Source organism: Vigna umbellata, chromosome 4 (genome assembly GCF_029865625.1).
Source record: "Vigna umbellata cultivar VRB3 chromosome 4, Vumbellata_1.0, whole genome shotgun sequence".
In the NCBI taxonomy this organism is placed as follows: domain Eukaryota; kingdom Viridiplantae; phylum Streptophyta; class Magnoliopsida; order Fabales; family Fabaceae; genus Vigna; species Vigna umbellata.
Genome location: NC_142168.1, coordinates 38,820,005 through 38,841,796, shown reverse-complemented (window position 1 = coordinate 38,841,796; position 21,792 = coordinate 38,820,005). Strand labels below are relative to the sequence as shown.

The following is a 21,792-nucleotide window of genomic DNA, read 5'->3' as shown; positions in this document are numbered from 1 at the left end:
ACAGGTAACTTGAACTTGAACTGAAACTTAGAGCTCTGATAACTAAATCTTGATTACAAGATTATCACGCAAAGTCACTGACTTGAACGTCGGAGTGTCTTTTGCAGGCACCCTCCTGCGCGGCTTGGACAAGGAGAAGAGAGAAGACCACACAACTGGACATCGGAGCAGACAACTGTGAATGTTTTGGATTAGGGTTCTAAATCCTGCCGAAACATAAATTATTTTTATTTGTTTAATTTACATAATTTTCTTACATACTGCTTTGTATATTAAGTTAACATGAAATTACCTACCAGTTATAAATTTAACTTTAAAATTTACAACAAATTTATTTATGAGCTTAAGATTTGTAGAAAGCATACCTGCACATCTAAAAGTTTGGAAAAAGGATATTGTACATTTTGAACAAAATATTTCATATGAAAATTTTCTACAAATCTCTTCGACAAATACTAATGTAGGAGATTTATTTCAAATTTAAAAGTTCTGTCTAATTTATTATACATGGACGATGGACAAATTATCTTTTGACTAAAATTCCAAAAACACCCACAGAAATCTTGTTGTTTTTACAATTTTTTATATATACAAAAATCTCAGTAAAATTCCCATAAAATTCTAGTAGCGTTATAACTTTATCTGTTATTATTTTTATAAAAATTTGAAAATACACTATTGTAGTTCTTATAACGTACGTAAATTTTAATTGTTGTTTGTATAAATTTTCAAAATTGATTCTTCCTAAATTTCAAATTGATGTTGTTAGTCCTTAATATTTCATTTCAAAAGTACATAAGGGTATACTTTATTTCATAGATCAATTTTTTAGGCATCAGCATGATAACATCATGTGTTGTTTGGAATGACAATTTGATTTGATTTTTAGGATATAAGCAAGTAATCTAGTACCATATTTGACAAGTCATTACTATTGTGTTGAAATTAGAAATACAATAATTAATACTTTGACTAAGTTTTAGTTTTTAACACTAATTTGATATGGTGTGAAAGTTATTTTTGCAGAATTTTCATATCAGTACACAATTTTAAAATTTAATAACACCTATCACTCAAATAAATATATTTGGCACGTTGCATGTCAAGGTACTGCCCTTTAAAATATGCTCTATGAAATCTGAAGAAGTCATTCAACTCCACATATTTTCCACTTTGACTTTGACTGGTCCAAGTCATTCACTAACAAACAATCATCTCTTCCTCTCCTTTCCAACCACAGTACTAGTACAAATCATGATATAGTACTAAGCCACACAACTACACTCGTTAGAGGCAAACCATGATGTTCCTCCCTTTCACTTTCACCTTCTTAAAACTCTTCTTCCTCCTCCTACTACACTTCTCCACAAGCCTCCAAGCCTACACCTCAGAGGAAGTTTTCACCATCAATTGCGGCACCACCGGAAACTCCTCCGACGGTCAAAGAACCTGGACCGGCGACATCGACACAAAGTACTTATCTTCCCAAGACTCCACCGTTTCAGACAAGGCCTCAACACAATCTCCTTCAACCAATCAAGTCCCCTTCTCCACTGCACGATTGTCCCGTTCCCAATTCAATTACTCCTTCCTTGTCTCCCCAGGCCCCAAATTCCTTCGCCTCTTCTTCTACCCTTCTGACTACTCTTCCTTTCTCCGCACCCACGCATCTTTCTCCGTTCAATCCAACCAATTCACTCTCCTCCACGCTTTTAACGCCTCTCTTAACGCTGACGCTCAAGCCACCGACACTATCTTCAGAGAATACGTCGTCAACGTCAAAGACGGTGAGAGTCTTATCCTTACCTTCACCCCCTCCCATCCAAACTCCTACGCTTTCATCAATGGAATCGAGGTGCTTTCCATGCCAACCGATTTATATTACACTCCACTAGATGACCCAGGATTCACTCTCGTGGGACATGATACGCTATTCAGCGTCGGAAGTAGCACTGCCATGGAAACAGTTTATCGTATTAAATCCGGAGGCCAGGAAATCTCACCACAAAACGACACCGGTTTGTTCAGGAATTGGGCTTCCGAAGAACGCTATTTTATCAAACACAATCCAAGGAATGATGATCTACCAGCTGACATGGATGGGAAAATGAACATAACCGTGAATCCCGATTACTTGGCACCAAAGGAACTGTTCAGAACAGCGCGTAACATGGGCACAAACGCCACTCTGAACAGAATGAGCAACCTCACTTGGGAGTTCCCCGTTGATTGTGGCTTCACTTACGTTATCAGACTCCACTTTTGCGAGCTTGATCCCGATATTAATGGCATCGGTGACAGGCAGTTTTACATTTACATTGCGAGTCAGGTGGCTGATGATCGTGCAGATGTAATGAAATGGAGTCAGAAACAAAAAGGTTTAGCTGTGCAAAGAAACTACGCCGTTTTAATTCCCAACAATGGTAGTCAGAAAAAGTTTAATCTCTCGCTTCAAATGCACCCTTACGAAAGCAGCGTGGATACGAGATACAGCGACGCCTTCCTCAACGGTCTCGAGATCTTCAAAACCAATGTAAACAACCTTGCTGGACCCGAGCCGGACCCCCTTCAGACTCCGCACAACATCATCCCCGGAAAGACAAGCAGCGGAAATGGAAAAACTAGAATTTTTGTCGTCGCAGGGGTGGGAATCGGTGTCGTATTTATCTCTCTTGTGATTTTATTTGTTGTTGTCTCGAGACACATCAGAACCACTGAAACGAATCCCAAGGAATACAAATCCAAGTTGTTCACAGCCACACAGAAAGCTTCCCTGCCGTCCGATCTCTGCCGCCACTTCTCCTTTGGGGAGATCGAAGCCGCCACCAACAACTTCGACGACGTCTTCATCGTCGGCGTCGGAGGATTCGGTCACGTGTACAAGGGTTACATCGACGGCGGCTTCACCCCGGTAGCAATCAAGCGCCTGAAACCGGGTTCGCAGCAGGGTGCGCACGAATTCTTGAACGAGATCGAGATGCTATCGCAGCTCCGCCATCTTCATCTGGTCTCCCTAATCGGATACTGCAACGAGATGAACGAGATGATACTGGTCTACGACTTCATGGCGCGCGGCACCCTACGCGACCATCTCTACAACACGGACAACCCCGCTATCTTGTGGAAGCAGCGCTTGCGGATCTGTATCGGCGCGGCGCGAGGGCTGCACTATCTCCACACAGGCGGGAAGCACACGATCATCCACCGCGACGTGAAAACAACGAACATCTTGTTAGATGATAAGTGGGTGGCGAAGGTTTCGGACTTCGGGCTTTCAAGAATCGGGCCAACAGGCACGGACAAGTCCCACGTGAGTACCCATGTGAAGGGAAGCTTTGGCTACATAGATCCCGAGTACTACAAACGATTTCGTCTAACGGAAAAGTCTGATGTTTACTCTTTCGGGGTTGTGCTGTTTGAGATACTGTGTGGTCGTCCAGCTTTGATTCACAGTGCAGAGACGCAGCAGGTATCGCTTTCTAACTGGGTGAGACATTGTGACCAAAATGGGACCATACCAGAGATTGTGGACCCCACGTTGAAGAAGAAGATTGCACCGGAGTGCCTGAAAACGTTTTGTCAGATTGGAATGAGTTGTTTGTTGGAAGATGGGACGAAGAGGCCTTCCATGAAGGACGTGGTTGCGATGTTGGAGTTTACGCTGCGGCTACAAGAAAGTGCAGAGCAACACTCGTCTGAAAAAGGAGAGGAAATTAGTGCGGATAGCTTTTCTACTACTGACATGTATGTCACTACTACGACTACCACCAGTGAAGATAATAACTATAGTAATAATACGGTGTCGTCTTGGACTCCTTTCTCCGAAATTATGGATCCAAAGCCGCGTTGACCAATCCAGTTAACGCAGACCTCTCCAAATGCTGGCCTTATAAAACCAAAAAGATCGTGGAACCTCTGTACAACAGTAACACTTTAGCATTTTTGTCTCCATTCATAGATTTAACAAGTTGTATATGAAAGAAAATTAAATTGAGTTTTGTATACTTATCCAAATATTTAATAATACAACTCCTTTTGTTAAGATGTATTGTTTATGATGTAAATTAAATAATTGTTAAGATTTGCAAGATTAAATATATGGAAAAATATTTAATATATGAGAATTTCAAATAGTATTAATAGTTAAATTATTATTACCAACTAAAATAAGTTAATAATATTTCGTTACAAATAATAATTTAGTCTATTTACATTATAAATAACTCAACAAAATATCTAAAAGAGTTTAACTATAATTATTTTGTATTTTTATGCATCTTGATTAAAAGAAAAATCTTACAAGTTTATATAAAAATATGTTTCAGTCGTCAATTAGGCATTAAACAAGGGAATCGCGGTTAACAATCATTTGATAAAAGTGTCCATACACACGTCCTATTGAGTTGTGTAACTCAATATAAAGTGTCTTTTCAAATATTTCGAACACTTGTTGACAATAAATTGAGCTATGAGCAAGCACACAGTCATCGAAACACTTTATTTACTTGTTCAGAATTATGGTGGTTGTTCTTCAATAGATTATCCTTGTATAAATAAAAATAACATGTAATATAAAAAGAAAAGGAAGAAGATTGAATACATATTATATTTTTATATTGATTTATACAATGAGACATCTCGAATTCTCAATCAACTGAATTAATTCAAATAAACAAATTAATACTATAAACTACGCTTGAATGTTCTTTGGATGGTAGTCACTATTGTTTGATGATAATGTTAATCATCAACAACATTATTAGTTATTTATATTAATAAAACCAACTTCTTTTTAGTTTTTAATTCATTTAGTTTTCATTTTAATATTTTTTAAGTACTTAGATATTGGATATTTTTATCTAATTATATTATTAATTTCCATTAATTTTTGTCAAAATAATTAAAAAAGAAAGTATTTCGGTTAAACAAAAAAGATTAAAATCTAAGAAAGTGTTAATAAAAAGTCAAAATTGGAATTTTTAAAGGATCTCTCGAATTGGGTGTCACTTGAATCATGTACAACGCTGCAAAGGTATAAAGAAACATTTGTTAATGAAGTTGACACCACCATCATGGGTTGGACATCATCTTCGAGTGGTAAGTTACGTTGAGCGTCACTTGACTTATACTGAGCCTCACTTCCTAGTGGTGAAATCCATTTAGCATCATTTCACATGTGTTGAGTACTACTTGGACAAAGAATTCATTCAATGCTTCATAGTTCACATTCCCATAACAGTGTTTGGTGTTAGGCACTACTTTTTTTATGTGACATTTTGGCTTATTTCTCCTTGTTTTTTTTTGGGTGCTAAAAAGTGTGGAATGCGTTTTGGAGTTTTTTTGAGCTACTAGGGGTTTCCTTATAGACCTTCATTCTCCTCCTTTGATCTTTATCCACATCCATTTTTCATCTTCTCTTTTTGAGCTCTTCATGACCATGAAGAGTTAAGTCCGTTTTGTTGGGATTAAATGTAAGCAACTAAACTCTCATATAATTTGTATTATTTATATTTATATGTCTTTCCATTCAGTGTCAGTATTTGTTTTTACATTCATTAGATATTGTGGTTTGATCACTTATAGCTTTATATTTAGTTATTGAAAAATATTTTTTATAATTAAGAATTGAAGCAAAATACCTAATGAAGCTTGTGTCTAGGAATAAAGTTTGACTCATTAGTTGTCTTAAATCCTTGTTGTGAAAGTAAATGAAACATAGGGAAACTCTAGAAATATGGGAAAGGTGGAATGTTGAATAGATATTCAAACTTTTTCGCAAGTAATTTTTTTTCTAGTGGTTAGACAGTTTGCATAAGTGTTAAACACTTAAGTTTTTGTTTTTCAAAAAGCGTTTAGAAAAAATTTTGAAAACAGAAAGGAATAAGGCAAGCTTATTTTTATATTAGTTCACTTTAAAATGAGGTGCATTCAGTTCTACCTTAAGTACTCTTAAGGGGTCAAAGATTACAACGAATTTTACCACTCCTAGTTTACAAACTATCCCAACTAGATAAACGAATTTCACCATTCCTGGTATACAACTAGTCCAACTGACTAGACTTCATTGAGTTAACAAACAAGCATTTTGATTCACTTCTGTACTATGAAAATGTTATTGAAGAACAAGTACATATTCAAATCTCTCGTAGAGAGGATAAAAGATTTAATACAATGAAGTTTGAAAACTTGTAGTAAACTTTTCTTTTCAAAAGAAGATGCTAGATGATGAAAGCTTAGAAATATAACAATAATGTAATGAATGATCAGAGTGTTATTCTTGTTTTCTTCACTTCATGCTAACTTATTTATATATCCTTCTTCAAAAAATATGTGTTACTTAGAGCTTTGAATTTCTTGTAGAGGTGTAGCCATTTTGTACGAGGTCAGAAGCTATATTGTGTCTTGTAGAGACAACTATGTTTTATGTACGAAAGACAAGCAAAAGGTATGAAGGAAATATTCCTAGAATATTTTCTCATCTCTTAATGTTCTTCTGATTCTAATCTAGATTTTTGAATAAAGTTGTTGTACTGAATTGTTCTGCATAGAAAAGGAGAGCATAACACACTAGACAAAGAAATATTAATACTTACATGTTTTAAAGTGTTAAACGATCCTAAGCGTTTAGACATTATACATGTGTAAGTGTTTAAGCACTACTTGTTTAAGTAACTTATAGCATTTAAGATATGATTAGTACACAATAGTTAACATTTTTCATTTTTATCCTAGATGGTTTAACATTGTTAAATGTTATTTCATTTATAAGCTTTGTTAAACTTCAAAGCAAGATATTTGAGACGATCTTGTCTTAATAGTAATTTCTTTTATTTTTGCTCAAGGAATTGACTCTTAATAAGGAATTGACTCTTAATAGTACTTTTTTTAATTAGTGCTCAAGGGTATGCATATACAGGTAATCACAAAAGCTTTAAACAAGGATTTTGATCTTCACCAAAAAAGGAAAGATTGTTAGCAACAAGGTTGAATTAAAGCCATAGAGATTTTAAGGATGAAGTGGTTGAAGACAAGAATTTGTTGCTTAATGCATTGATTAAATTAAAGCTTTTGTAATTCTTAATTAGTAGTAGTGTAATAGGCTTACAATAGAAAGATGCACAACCATGTTCGAAGAAAAGCATTTTTTTTTCAGAAACACACTTCAATAATCGATTATCACTTGGGATAATTGATTATCTCATTTAAAATAAAAAATGGCAAGACTTGCAAATAATCAATTATCTATAGGGATAATCGATTATCCACGAGAAAATGAATTTTAAAAAGGCTCGCATATAATCGATTATCACTTGGGATAATTGATTATCTTAGAAAAAATAATTTTGAAAAGATTTGTCAATAATCGATTATCACTTGGGATGATGATGATAAATGACAATTTTGAAAAGACTCTTTATCTTTTGACCTAATTTTGAACTAAGTCTATACATACCTTATTTTTGAACACTTTAAATGTTACTTAGTATGTCTGAGAACTCAAGTTTTATTTTTAACTTAAGAACTCTCTTTTCATTAAGTGTGAGCTTGTGGACCTTGTGTGAGTACAAGGAAGTGTTTCATTAGTGTGTCTAAATGAGAACATATATGTCGTTGCAAGCTTAAGTTGCTCATCTTTTTATCTGTCAAAAGAAAGTGTTAATCATTTCTTGTGTGTTCAAAAGAGGTGAACTTTAAACCTTTACCTTACTATTTTATCGTAAGTTTTGGTTATTTTATAATTATTGGTTAGTCACTTTTTTAGAATTATTGGTTAGTCACTTTTTTAGAGAGATTAACAGTTAAGATTTATCTAAATTAGTATAAAATCACTTATGTAAGCTTTTCTTTCCCTACACTCTTTTATTTACTTGTTATCTGAAATACTTCTTTGTATTGTTAAGTTATTTCCTAAAAAAGAAAGATTTTATAAAGAGCCATTGTTTTTATCAAGAAAGTCAATTCACTCCCTCTTGATTATTGTCTGCCCACAAACATTTCGCTACTTATTTCCAAGAATAGATAAGATGCCTAAACAACTCAATATGTCAAAGATGGGCAAGGAAATCTCAGATAGTTCGGAGATTGGTAAGGAAAGCTCATATTGCACAAAGAATGACATACAAACTTCAAATAGTTCAGGAAAGTGTCTAGACAGCTCACATAACTCAAAATAACGTATAGAGAGCTTAATAGAGCATGTATAAAGCTTGGTAGAGTATGTTGTTGCCAAAGTACCTTAGTGCATCAAGTGAAAGACTTAGATATCTCGGTGGTGAGAGGGCTAAGCTAGAGATAGAGATTAGTGGTGGAAGGGTCAAGTTGGAGATGGAGATTCATGACAAGCTGGAGTCGAAAAATTCGTGGTGAAAGGATAGAGCTGGAGTTGGAGATTTGTAATGGAAATGCTAAGTTGGAGTTGAAGATTCGTGGTGGAAGGGCCCAGCTAGAGTTGCATATGCATGGTGAAAGTATTGAGCTAGATATGGAGATCCCGATGGAAAGGTTGAGCTGAAGTTGTAGATCTATGGTGAAAGGCCAAGCTGAAACTAAAATTCATGGTGGAAGAGTGAGCTGTATTGATCTCATGGTAAATCATGCGCTCTCACACTTTATTACCATCTCTTTTTTGTAACATTTATCCTCTTACCTCATTATGTAATTGAAACTCATACATGTCACTTTTTGTGTCATTTGAATGTAAATCCACCGTTATAAAAAAGAAACATTTATGTTATTAAAAATTGAAATCTTAATATGTAAGCATCGTTAGACTAAGTGTTCATATATGATATCGAGAGTTGTTGATTTATTCATGTTTTCAAGTTTGCTCTCAAATAACGAACCTTCCTGCCTTCGCTGCTTCTTATCAACTACTACAAGCTTGTATTGAAGTCAATACCGATAACCCAAAAAATAATAGAAATAAATGAGAACAGGAAGTCTTCACAGTAAGAATTTACCCACGCGTAGTCTCTCAGGTTCACGTTAGTTAACAATGAGGTTCAGCAGTATCTCACTCCCATAAAATTCTTCTTCCTTTACAGTTTCTTTACTCACATCTACCTCCAAGCGTGACTCCTGTGAACAATTTCACAATCAGTTGCGGCACCACTGGAACACCTTACAACGGTGAAAGAACATGGGCAGGAGGGTATTCTTCTCCTTCTCGCTTCCTTGTTTCGTCTTTGTTGTGAGGGCAAGATCCAAGTCCAATCCATGGCCACTAAAGCTGCCAACCAACACGTTCATCCGACGCTTCTCCATCATCACGATCAAAGCCGCCACCAACAACTTCGACGACGCTTCCCTCGTCGGCTTCGGGGGATTCGGCCACGTGTACAGGGGCTTAATCCGCGGAATTTTCATCCCAGTGGCTCATAAGCACTTAATACAGGGTTCGAATGGCGCTGAAAAGTTCTCGAAGGTGGCTATCAAGCGCCACAAACCGGGTTCAAAGCAGGGCGTTGAAGAATTTCTGAACGAGATCAAAATGCTCTCGCAGCTCCGCCATCGCAATCTCGTTCGACTCATCGGTTACTGCAAAACCGAGAAGGAGATGATCTTGGTCTATAAATTCATGGCACGTGGCAACCTCCGTGACCATCTCTACAACAGCGACAAACCTTCCTTGCCATGGAAGCGACGCTTGCAGATCTGTATCGACGTTGCGCACGCGCTGCATTATCTTCACTGCTGCGCCAATAAATTCTCGATAATCCACAGCGATGTGAAAACCACGAACATCTTGTTGGACGAGGAGTGGGTGGCCAAGGTATCGGACTTTGGACTTTCCAAAATTGGGCCCATGGGAGAGTCGAAGGTCAATGTCTGCGCCACCGCTGTGAAGGGTAGCTTTGGATATATAGATCCAGAATATCATAAACGACAACATTTGACGGAAAAGTCTGACGTGTACTCTTTCGGGGTAGTGTTATTCGAGGTACTGTGCGCTCGCCCGCCTCTCATTCGCACGACGGATCCGAGACAAGAATCACTCGGTAATTGGGTTAGGTACTGTTACGAAAATGGAACCATGGCAGAGATAATGGACCCCACGTTGAGTGGAAAGATTGCGCCTAATTGCTTTAGAATGTTTTGCGATACTGGGGTGAGTTGTTTATCAGAAATTGGGACGCAGAGACCGTCTATGAACGACGTCGTTCAGATGCTAGGGTATGCCCTACTACTACAAGAAAAGGCAGAAATTAGTGCGGCACATTCTAGTGACAAAATTTCATTTTTCTAGTTAGGCGAATTGAATTATTGAAGGGTTGAATAAGCATTATTGAATTGAATTACTTCTTTATTTCTAAGATCATTTGTTTATGAGTCGTTTCAAACGACTTGTTTAGGAGTGTAAATGAACATCTTTTTTATATCGCCCATCATGTGAATACAACGGTTAGAGTATCATCTTTTACATTTTTACATGTTTAAGTTCAGTGGATTATCTTATTTTTCTATGGAAAAGAAATATAAAATATATTAAAATGTAACAGGATTTGAAATCTGTAACAAGTTTAAGTATGTTTTCTTATAACTACTAGTTATGCTTAAAACATTAAAATTATTTATTTTTCTTTAATACAATTTCAAGTGTAAAAAACTAAATTGTATAAATAATTTTAAAATGGATGGAATAAATAAAATATTTAGTTATAGGAAAAAACTTTTATTTTCAATTCTATAAACTTTAGAGTTTATCAATTAAAATATCATTTCACAATTTTTTTTATTTGTTCACCAAATTTTTTAAATTATAAATCGAGCTTTAGAAAGTCTTTTTTAATGATTTATAAAGTCTTTATTTTGTTTCATGATCATTTAATTTTGGTTCTTATAACATGAGTTATATTTAATTAAGTGTAAAATTCATTAAGGTTAATAAGAATCTTTGTCTTTATCTATTGTAAACAGAGAAGATCAAATTGTTTTGATATTTAGTTTTGAGAATAATATTAATGTCACTTTTAAGAAAAGTGAAAAGGTAAATGATAAGTCATGGAATTCATAATAAATTATTCTAATAAGATTAAATTTAAGTTTTTATAACTCAAAACTCTATAAAGTTTTATAAAGAGAACATAATTTTCTTTCTAAATTTAGATATTTTCCTTTGTTGAGTTTTTTAAATTTGTTGATAATTTTTTTAGTTAAATTCATTATTATTATAAATTAAATGGAGATGAGTGACAAGAAGAAGAGAAAAAGAAAAAGGAAAATGAGGAGGAGGAGTTCACGGGATGGAAATGATAATAATGTCAATGTTGGCATTAATGATGGTGGAGGAAGAAGATGAAGAGTCAAAGGTGGTGAATGAACAATGGTAACCAGTGGTCCAACAATTTGATAAAAGAAATCATATTGATTCATAAATAAATTTGATCAAATTAATAACATACATAATAACGTACTATTATATGCAAGATTTTTTATGTCAATTGAACGAGGCTTATTATGACAATTATTTTGACATTATAGTTGTGGACGATATATAAAATTTGCGCTTTCTATGATGTGCGAAAAGTGTATAGTATAAAATATTGATCGAGTGGTTATAAACAATCAATCAGATTTTCAGGTAATCTGTTTATATCTTATTCTGTTTATATTTTATTGGGCTAATATCAGTTCAGAATCCATAAAATAAATTATAAATACAAAGTCAGGGCCGAAAACCAGGTACATTCCTCTTACGCATTATTCACTCTACGCTACTCTCAAATACCCAATAGTGATAATCATTCACTAAATATTCAACTAAGAGCCGAGGCTCTTCAAATCACACGCCTAACTTGAGCGTCGGAGTATCTTTTGCAGGTACATCCTCCCTCGTCAAGAAGGTCGAAGTATCTTTTGCAGGTACATCCTCCCTCGTCAAGAAGGAGACCGATCGGTTTGTGCCAACACCGATCGGCCAATAGCAGGAGTATAGAAGCCAACGAGCGGCCTAGACACGTCAGCAGGTTAGTCTCTCGGTCCCAAAAATATCTACCGAAACATTTTGACGCCCGTTCAGCGGTAAATTCCTCTCGGGAGAAAGGTAAAGCCCTCTCAAAGATGAACGGTAAAGCCCGTTCACTAGGAAGCACTCCTAGCTCAAAGAAGAGAAGTAAACCCTCTCAAAGTTGAACGGTAAAACCCGTTCCCTAGGAAGCACTCCTAGCTCAAAGAAGAGAGGTAAACCCTCTCAAAGTTGAACGGTAAAACCTGTTCCCTAGGAAGCACTCCTGGGTCAAAGACCGAGCGGTAAATCCCTCTCGGTTCATGTTGAAGGACGAGAGGTAAATCCCTCTCGGTTCATGTTGAAGGACGAGCGGTAAAACGCTCTTAGTTCGTTAAACGCAGCCTCCCTCAAACTCATAAGTCCTATAGTTAACCACGGCTAAAGCCAAACGCTTAACTCGGACTTAGGGGCATAATGTATCGTATAAAATATTGACCGAGTGGTTATAAACAACCAATCGGATTTTCAGGTAATCTATTTACATCTTATTCTGTTTATATTTTATTGGGCTAATATCAGCTCAGGATCCATGAGATAAATTATAAATACAAAGCCAGGGCCGAAAGCCAGGTACATTCCACTTACGCATTATTCACCTACGCTACTCTCAAATACCCAATAGTGATAATCATTCACTAAATATTCAACTAAGAGCCGAGGCTCTTCAAATCACACGCCTAACTTGAGCGTCGGAGTATCTTTTGCAGGTACATCCTCCCTCGTCAAGAAGGAGACCAATCGGTTTGTGCCAACACCGATCGGCCAATAGCAGGAGTTTGGAAACCAACGAGCGACCCAGACACGTCAACATGTTAGTCTCTCGATCCAAAAATATCTATCGAAACCGTCTAACTTAATAAGTTGAATTTAATATGTTAGGTGTACAAATATCTAACATAGCAAGTCAAGTTTCCATCACTATCATCTCCCTCACTTTCTCAGTTCAAACTGAAAGAGAGATTCTTCTAGAATTTTCATATATACGCGGATTGAGAGTCGTCACTCCACTCCTCGCAACTTTCTTTTAGGTTTCGCTCTCAATACACCGAACCTTCCTACCTTTTTATATGCTTCTAAGCACCTACTACAAGCTTATATAGTAAAAAAAGTTGTGTTATTTTTTAATATATTTAATGTTATATTTTACTATTTATCAACATGTGCTTTATAAAAATGAGTTTACCTAATTAAAATTTAATAAATTTTCATTGTACATACATACACATAATTTTAAGAGTTTTCGACATCCTTAGGTAAGGTAGATAAAACACACCTTTTTGCCCCTCCCACTGCTAGCTTGCTACATCCTAGATAAAGTTTTACCGAACTCCTAACAAGTGACAAAATCTAAATGGCTTGAATATTCCTAATGAATGCTCTTGAGTGATAAAACATATATGAGTAAGAAGATCCATATTGGGGTCCTGAATGTTGGAACACAGAGGAAGATCCATATGGAACATAGGCAATAAAACTCTGTGATGCTTAAGTAAAAGAGTTTGAATATATATGAGTGTATAAGTGAGTAAGAGAGTGTATGTCATTCCTTAAAGGAATCACATGTATTTATAGAGTTTATAAACCCTTACAAAATTAGTCACAAAATCAAGAATATATAACACAAATTTATCATATAAAGGTTGAATATGATAATAAAAAATAATATAAACTAATTAAATACATCATATATTTTGTTGATACATTATACTAAGGAATATTTGAAATATAATTAAATTATCAAGATTTCAACATATATTACAATAATTTAACCAACAATATCTTTAGATATTGTATAGTAGGATATTTGAGGTAGTCGACCGGTAACCCAGGCGACCACTGAGGATAAATAAAGCGCAAAATAGTGAGCCGTCTTACAATCATTCCTGAACGATCGTCCATCCACTAGGTAGAACTACCGCTTAGGAATACCACATGCTTGCCATGACCCCTCTTGGCATTAGTCGTTAAGCGATCGTATTATACATCGATTACACTAAGCGGTTGGCGATTGGCCCGCGAGTCACCCTCTTGGCATCAATCATTAAACGATCGTATTATAGCGATCGTATGTATATGTCGATTCCAAATGGTCAAGTTCTCTAACCAACCGGATTTTTAGGTAAACGGTTTATTTTATCGTTAGGTTAAATATGAAAAGCAAGGGAAAAAAAGGTACGTTTTTCTGAATGAGAAGAGGAGAAAATTATCATTTTCTTCTAGTATTGAACTAAAAGAGTTCTACAATTCCCTTTTTCTGACTTGAGCGTCGGAGTGCCTTCGCAGATACACACTCCCTTCTCCCCGGAGTATTCTAAACAGGAAGAAGACGTGAAGATAACAACATTCTAGGAGGAAAGGACGTGACTCATCAGGTTCATATCTCGGTATCAACTTTTATATCAAAACAGATATTATTAAATCAAATTATATTAAATGAGTTTTGTTAAATCAAATTCTTTAATATATTTGTTAACTAGATAGGTACACCTTATTATCCTAAATTATTTTATATTTAAAATAAAAAAGTTACATAATATTTAATAAAATTGGAATAGTTTTACTTAGGTGATTATTTTAAATATTTTATTTTTTAAGTGAAAGAAATATTAAGCACTACGACTAGTGTTATATAGTATTTAATAAAAACTGAAATGTTAGTGTATCTGCATAATTAGACTAGATTTCCAAATATGAGGATTGAGACGAAATTCCTTTCAGGTTTCGCTCAGTACAACGATCCTTCCTTTGTTTTGTGTGCTTCTCAACAACTCCTAGAAACTTATAGTAAACGAGAACATCGAGCCTTCACAATACGACTTAACCCTAATAATGAGGTTCAACAGTGTGACCCCCTTCAAATTCTTCCTCCACCTCTTTCTCTTTACGCACCTCCAAGCTCACACCACAGTTAACAATTTCACAATCAGTTGCGGCGCCACTGGAACATCCTACGACGGTGAAAGAACATGGACAGGGGACACAGGTTCAATGTTCTTCTCTAATCAAGACAACACCGTTTCCGCTAACCCAACAACACCACAACCTAATTCCACCCTTCAAGTACCCTACAACACGGCACGTGTGTCTCGTTCCCAGTTCAATTATTCCTTCCCGGTAACCCCAGGCTCCTATTTCTTCGCCTCTTCTTCTACCCAGCTTCTTACCCTTCCTTTCCCCGTACACAAGCATCCTTCACCGTTCATTGCAACCAGTTCACTCTCTACAGTTTCAACGCCGACGCAGAAGACTCGGAAACCATGTTCAGAGAATACGTGGTCAACGTTCACAACAGTGAGACACTCAACCTCAGCTGCACTCCCTCACAGCCTAACTCCCACGCTCTCATCAACGGAATCGAGTTATTTTCCATCCCAAGCGATCTCTATTACAGAACAGCGTGTATCACGAAGAGATCACCTAAGTTGACTTGGGACTTCCCCGTTGACTCTGGCTTCTACTACTTGGTTAGCCTCCATTTTTGTAAACTTGACCAGAACATTACTAACATCGCTGACAGGGTGTTCTGCATTTACATAGGGAGCGACCTGGCTGAGGATCACGCTGAGGTTATGAGATGGAGCAACCAAGGTAAAGGTCTCGCTGTGCAGAGAAATTTCGTCCTTTTGATTCCCAAAAAGGATATTCAGGAAAAGGTTAGTCTCTCGCTCCAATTGCATCCTTATTTGAATTCGAGCAATCCGTGCTTCAACGGTGCCGAGATCTTCAAAATCAGCGACTCCAACAACCTCGCCAGACCGAACGTGCAGAACGGTCTTGCGGTCGGAAAGAGAAGGAACGTCTTATCAATCGTAAACGAAACGAATTACACCACAAAACAGAAAATTATCATAGCAGGGGTGGTATTCGTCTTGGTCTCGTTTGTTGGTTTCGCCGTCGTTTGGTGCTTATTATCCAAGTTCAATTTACGCTCGTTCTCAACCAATGTATACCAACTGCCAACAAATGCACACGAACTGTCAACCAACACGCTCATCTGCCGGCGCTTATCCCTCGTCGAGATCAAAGCCGCCACCAACAACTTTGACGACGCTGCCGTCGTCGGCGTCGGGGGATTTGGCCACGTGTACAGGGGCACCATCCGCAGAATTTTCATGCCGGTGGCACTTAAGCATTTCAGACCGGGTTCAAATGGCCCTACAAAGTTCCTGAACGAGATGGAGGTGGCTATCAAGCGCCACAAACCGGGTTCAAAGCAGGGCGCTAAAGAGTTTCTGAATGAGATCGAGTTGCTCTCGCAGCTCCGCCATCGCAATCTCGTTCCACTCATCGGTTACTGCAACAGCAAGGAGGAGCTGATCCTGGTCTATAGTTTCATGGCTCGTGGCAACCTCCGCGACCATCTCTACAACAGCGAGAAACCTCCGTTGCCATGGAAGCGACGCTTGCAGATTTGTATCGACGCAGCGCAGGCGCTTCATTATCTCCACTGTTGCGCCAAAACATACACGATCATCCACAGCGACGTGAAAACCACGAACATCTTGTTGGATGAGGAGTGGGTGGCTAAGGTTTCGGACTTTGGGCTTTCCAGAATTGGACCCATAGTTGAGTCCAAGGCTCATGTCTGCGACACCGCCATGAAGGGTAGCTTTGGGTATATAGACCCAGAATATTATAAACGGCAATTTTTGACGGAAAAGTCTGACGTGTACTCTTTCGGGGTAGTGTTGTTTGAGGTACTTTGCGCTCGTCCGCCGCTGATCCGCACCGCGGAGCCGATACAAGAGTCGCTTTGTAATTGGGTTAGGTACTGTTACCAAAAAGGAACCATGGCACAGATATTGGACCCCAGCTTGAATGGGAAGATCGCGCCCAAATGCTTTAGAATGTTTTGCAAGATTGGGGTGAGCTGTTTGTCGGAAATCGGGACGCTTAGACCGTCCATGAATGATGTGGTTGGGAACCTTAAGTATGCTCTGCAACTACAAGAAATTGCAGATATTAGCGAGGCGTATTCCAATACCAAAAACCCATTGTCTGGTTAGGCAGATTGAATTACTTCATTTCTTGGATCAACGATTTTGATGAGACGAGTTTAATACGATGGTTCTAACAAACGCAGATATTTTATTGTTGTTTTAGGAAGGTTGAGTTTTTACAACCATTCTTTTTACGGTTGATTTCTTTGTTGTTTTAACAAGCTGAACTTGTACAATCCTTTGCATTTAAGGACAATGATTAAAAAAAGGGGGTTCTTCAATGCCGAACAAGCTTGTGAAATATGTATCTTCATCTTGAAACATCCAAGGTTTCCTATAAATGTCACTTCCACCTTAAAAGATATTCTTTTCTGGTAACTAGTATTACACATTTGTAGTTGTGAACCAAACATATAATCTGGTAAAACTGGCTGGCTGCATAAAATAGTATTTGTATTGTATCGAAGCAGACATAAGGGGATGAAAACAAGTTACTACAGTTAAAAAGACTCTTAATCTAGACAATTGAGGAAGCTTGTTGCTATGCTTTCTTTGCTGAGCAAGCTTGTGAAGTAGATCCAGGCTGAAAATGAAAAGAATCATAATTCAATTGTTGGACAGTTATGTAATAACTTCATGTTTCTTTCTAGAAAGTAAGACTGAAAATCTTTACCACACAGGCATGAACATCATTACAACCGCACAAGAGCTTCCCATTGAGAGTATCCACAGCTTTAAAGGAACCTCCTCCTTCACTTCTCTGCACAATGATCCCCAAATTATAATTGGTATTGGCATGAATGAATAAAACAGTGTATCCTTCAACAACAAAAATTAGTAGTGAAAATAAAAAATATGGCAAAGTTCTACCTTGTAATAGTCAACAGCAACATAATTAGCCCACCTGTTGCCAGCAGCAACATAACAGGTTTGTAGCATGTCAATGAGACCTCCAGAGTTATCTTCACATGTGATTGCCTTAAATGGAGCAGACCGAAAATAGTTTACCAACACCAAGGACTTGCTCTTGTCATTAAGAGGAGCAGATTCTGCTCTACTTGGACAGCTTCCTGCTTTTCTTCCACCATCCCCATCTGATGAATTTAAGAACATCAAAAATGAAAACTGACAATGTAAGGAAGAATAAATGTATACCATAATGCACACTCTACCTTTTGGTATTTTTCCTTTAATTAACCAGTGCCTATTACACAATAAAGAACAGAGAAGCTTTAGAAGTTGGTGTGATCTTACACTGATTTTCAACCATGTAATTCCACTGGTATGCAATGCCTTCACTTTGTTCTTTAGCCCTGACGGATGTGAACACTAGTAATCTTTGATTTTTTGCAACCATATCGCTCACTAGAGGCCAGTTTCCTCCTTTCTTTGGCATTCTAGTCACAGGAAACCAAAACTTCATCAAACCAGCGTCCGTGAAGACTTTTGTCAATCCTTTTGGCGTTTTAACATAATCTTCCAATATGAGCGTGACAATTTCTGTTGGATTGGCTGATAGAAAAGCTGCAATTTCCTTCAGTGTATCTATAGCTGGTTCCTACTTGTTGATTATAAAGTTAGGGTATTGGTGTAGAGGAACTTGTTGGTCATTAGTGTTTGTAAAGAAACAGAAGTGGGAAGATGAATTTTACATACAAAAGCTGTGAAGTCATAGCACTGGCCTTGAAATGAATGACACAACCACACCGCTCCATTAAAATCATATGTATCTAGCATTAGTGCTCTAACTCCATTCTACAAATGAAGCATTGACGGAAGAAAATAGTGAGTTTAAGCTCTTGTAAGAGGCAGAACATCAGGAAAATTAGAAGAAGCTAAGCATAGTAATAGTGAATTACATAATAATATACCTTTAGCTGCTGGGTTACACTGTCTTCTTGGTTAGTGATGGTAGCTCGAGGCACTTTTGTGTGTGATGGTTCTCCATCAATGGCAAATGCGTTATGCGTTGTCAAAAATGCATATTTGTTGAAGGGTAGGGAGTTATTCTAAACAGAAAAAAACAATCAATAAACAACAGATTAAGATTAAACACCTCTAAAGGCTGAATTTAAAGATTCGGAAACAAAAGAACAGAGAATGTGCACTGGCATTTGGTATCCAAACTGAAAAAATGCAACTTACTGATTTTTATTTTTTTTTACATTTTTCCAAAAGAGGCAGTTAATGTTCAGATAATATAAAATAATGGAACTGGAATCAGTTTCTGGCCTACCCCACCAGAATCTGAATCACCCCAAGTGTCTCAGAATTTATATAACTTGGTGATAGCATGTTAAGAACTTTGACATTTAGGAATTGGGATCTTACAATGAGCTTGAATTGATCTGTGATGGAAGATCTCACACACCTAGAGCCTAAATACCCAAATGGGCAAGAAAAGCAGTAGAGTCCGGCTTCACAATCACCATTAGACGAGCACTCATCATCTAGCTGATCAAAGATTCGGAAAGAATATGATAAAAAAGTTGAAAACAGAGAAATTAAAGGCATAATTCAAAGCAAATGAGGTAGGGTACACTAACCTTGCAGTTTCCATTAGAGCAAGCAGCATCAACACGATAACACAGCGGAAGCATGACAGCCAAAAGCAAGAACACACGAAAACCCATTTGTACAATGACTTGTGGGATTCGTGAAAGGAATTGAAATGGGTGAATGAGCAAAGATAATCACAAAAAAGGTGTCAAATTTATAGTGAAAAAAACATGCAATGGTGGATTTTCTGTTTTGGGTAAGGAAGAAAAAGGAACTCCCGGATAGAAAGGGAAAGAGGGTATGTTGCATTCATTAATAATTGGAGACAAATCAATTCAAGACAATAGTTTTAGTGCTAGACTAATGAGAGTGTGAAAGGTTTGTTAACTTTTCAGTTTTCATACCTATCGCCGAACTATAAAGAACAACACCAACGGTTGAAGTGCTATTTTTGAATTTTTAATAATTAATTTGGACTTTGGAGGACAGAAAGTATAAGATATTTTGGTAAGCAAAGAACACTTGCTCTAGGTTGGTGGTTGAATACATTTATATAAGCATTGGTTTTGTCAAATATAAGGTTGTGGTTACTGGTGGTTGTTCTTCAACCATTATCGATGCTGGTATAATTAATACAGTGGACAGCTTTATAAAGAAAGAAATAAATATAAATTTACCCATGTCTCTATATATATTGAGTAGCTTTACGGACAAAAGATAACTTATAATATAATAATTAAATAAACATTTTGTCTTTTGTATTGGTTTGAGTTCCACTCTCTTTTTCTTTTCTTTTTTAGTTCTGACTTTAATTATACAACAATCATATTCATAGCAATCAATTCAAGATTTATGGATGATTCATACGTGTATACATTCTTGGCATTTGTGTTTATTCCTAGAGGCTATTGCTACAAGGGGAGATAATCCTCTTTTTATTGATTTAAATATATTTCTCTTGTTAATTTATGATAAATATTATTCCATGTTCCTAGCAAAATATATATAATTTTTAAATATTTGACCATTTTTATTAATTATTTTTAAAATGTATTACTAAGTATAGTTAAATAAAATTAAGAAAATAAAAATATTAATTGATACGAGAAAGGTAATAAAAATTTTTAAAAATTAGAATCCAGTAAACAAAAAATTTAATTAAGTAATATATTTATTATTTAGTATAAATAAAGTAATTAAAAAAATAATATAAATTTAAAACTAATATATTATTCATCGTATACTAATAAATTTTATCATTCTTTACATATAGAATGATAAATATATAATCATAAATATATAAATATATTTTATCATTCTTTATATTGAATAATTTTCTTGAAATAATATTAATAAAAAATTAATTATGTTTTAAAGTAATATAACAAATGTTATTCATAATATGTTAAAACTAAAAAAAAATATATTATAAGGGATTATTTATTTATTTACAAAAAATATATATATCGCTTTAGCCGTGGTTAACTATAGGACTTATGAGTTTGAGGGAGGGTGTGTTTGTTGTATTGGTGAGCTTCTGCCGCTCTTGTCGGTGGTTGAAGAGAGTTCTTTTTAGAACTTTTTCCATGTAAAGACAGACCGATGGCGTTTTACCGCTCGTCCTTCAACATGAACTGAGAGGAATTTACGTCTCGCCCTTCAACAGGAATCGAGAGGAATTTTACCTCTCGGTCTTCGACAATAAGCGAGCGGATTTTACCGCTCGACGATCGACACTAACCGAGCTGGATTTACAGCTCATCCTTCAACAGGTACCGAGAAGAGTTTACCTCTCGGTCTTCGACAATAAGCGAGCGGGTTTTACCGCTCGACGATCGACGCTCGACGATCGACACTAACCGAGCTGGATTTACAGCTCGTCCTTCAACAGGAACCGAGAGGAGTTTACCTCTCGGTCTTCGATAATAAGCGAGCGGGTTTTACCGCTCGACGATCGACGCTCGACGATCGACACTAACGGAGCTGGATTTACAGCTCGTCCTTCAACAGGAACCGAGAGGAGTTTACCTCTCGGTCTTCGATAATAAGCGAGCGGGTTTTACCGCTCGACGATCGACGCTCGACGATCGACACTAACCGAGCTGGATTTACAGCTCGTCCTTCAACAGGAACCGAGAGGAGTTTACCTCTCGGTCTTCGACATTAACCGAGAGGCCTTTACCTCTCGACCTTCTACTTTAACCGAGAGGGATTTACCTCTCGACCTTCGACTTTAATCGAGAGGGGTTTACCTCTCGACCTTCGTCTTTAACCGAGAGGGGTTTACCTCTCGACCTTCGACATTAACCGAGAGGGCTTTACCTCTCGACCTTCTACTTTTACCGA

General features: G+C 36.8%; 1 protein-coding gene and 3 pseudogenes across 1 annotated transcript; 3 read left to right on the top strand and 1 right to left on the bottom strand.

The window, feature by feature from the left end:
• The first annotated feature begins 967 nt into the window (after positions 1-967).
• LOC124845931 (receptor-like protein kinase FERONIA pseudogene) lies at positions 968-4,048 on the top strand (annotated as a pseudogene).
• A 4,722-nt stretch (positions 4,049-8,770) lies between these two features.
• LOC124848418 (receptor-like protein kinase FERONIA pseudogene) lies at positions 8,771-10,407 on the top strand (annotated as a pseudogene).
• A 4,256-nt stretch (positions 10,408-14,663) lies between these two features.
• Positions 14,664-17,228, top strand: LOC124848417 (receptor-like protein kinase FERONIA pseudogene; annotated as a pseudogene).
• A 155-nt stretch (positions 17,229-17,383) lies between these two features.
• On the bottom strand, positions 17,384-19,955 carry LOC148200134 (PI-PLC X domain-containing protein At5g67130-like). Its single transcript, XM_088112180.1, has 8 exons — positions 19,494-19,955; positions 19,279-19,401; positions 18,819-18,956; positions 18,604-18,702; positions 18,202-18,505; positions 17,818-18,041; positions 17,621-17,707; positions 17,384-17,530 (listed from the first exon to the last, which is right to left on the bottom strand). The coding sequence occupies exons 1-8, from the start codon at positions 19,578-19,580 to the stop codon at positions 17,489-17,491; spliced, it is 1,104 nt and encodes a 367-aa protein (XP_087968306.1). The 5' UTR covers positions 19,581-19,955; the 3' UTR covers positions 17,384-17,488.
• Positions 19,956-21,792: the final 1,837 nt, after the last annotated feature.

Coding starts and splice junctions, on each gene's coding strand:
- LOC148200134 (XM_088112180.1), bottom strand. CDS start 19,580: ATGGGTTTTCGTGTGTTCTTGCTTTTGGCTGTCATGCTTCCGCTGTGT. Junction 17,708..17,817: donor TTGCTGTTGACTATTACAAG/GTAGAACTTTGC, acceptor ATCATTGTGCAG/AGAAGTGAAGGAGGAGGTTC. Junction 17,531..17,620: donor ATGATGTTCATGCCTGTGTG/GTAAAGATTTTC, acceptor TTTCATTTTCAG/CCTGGATCTACTTCACAAGC.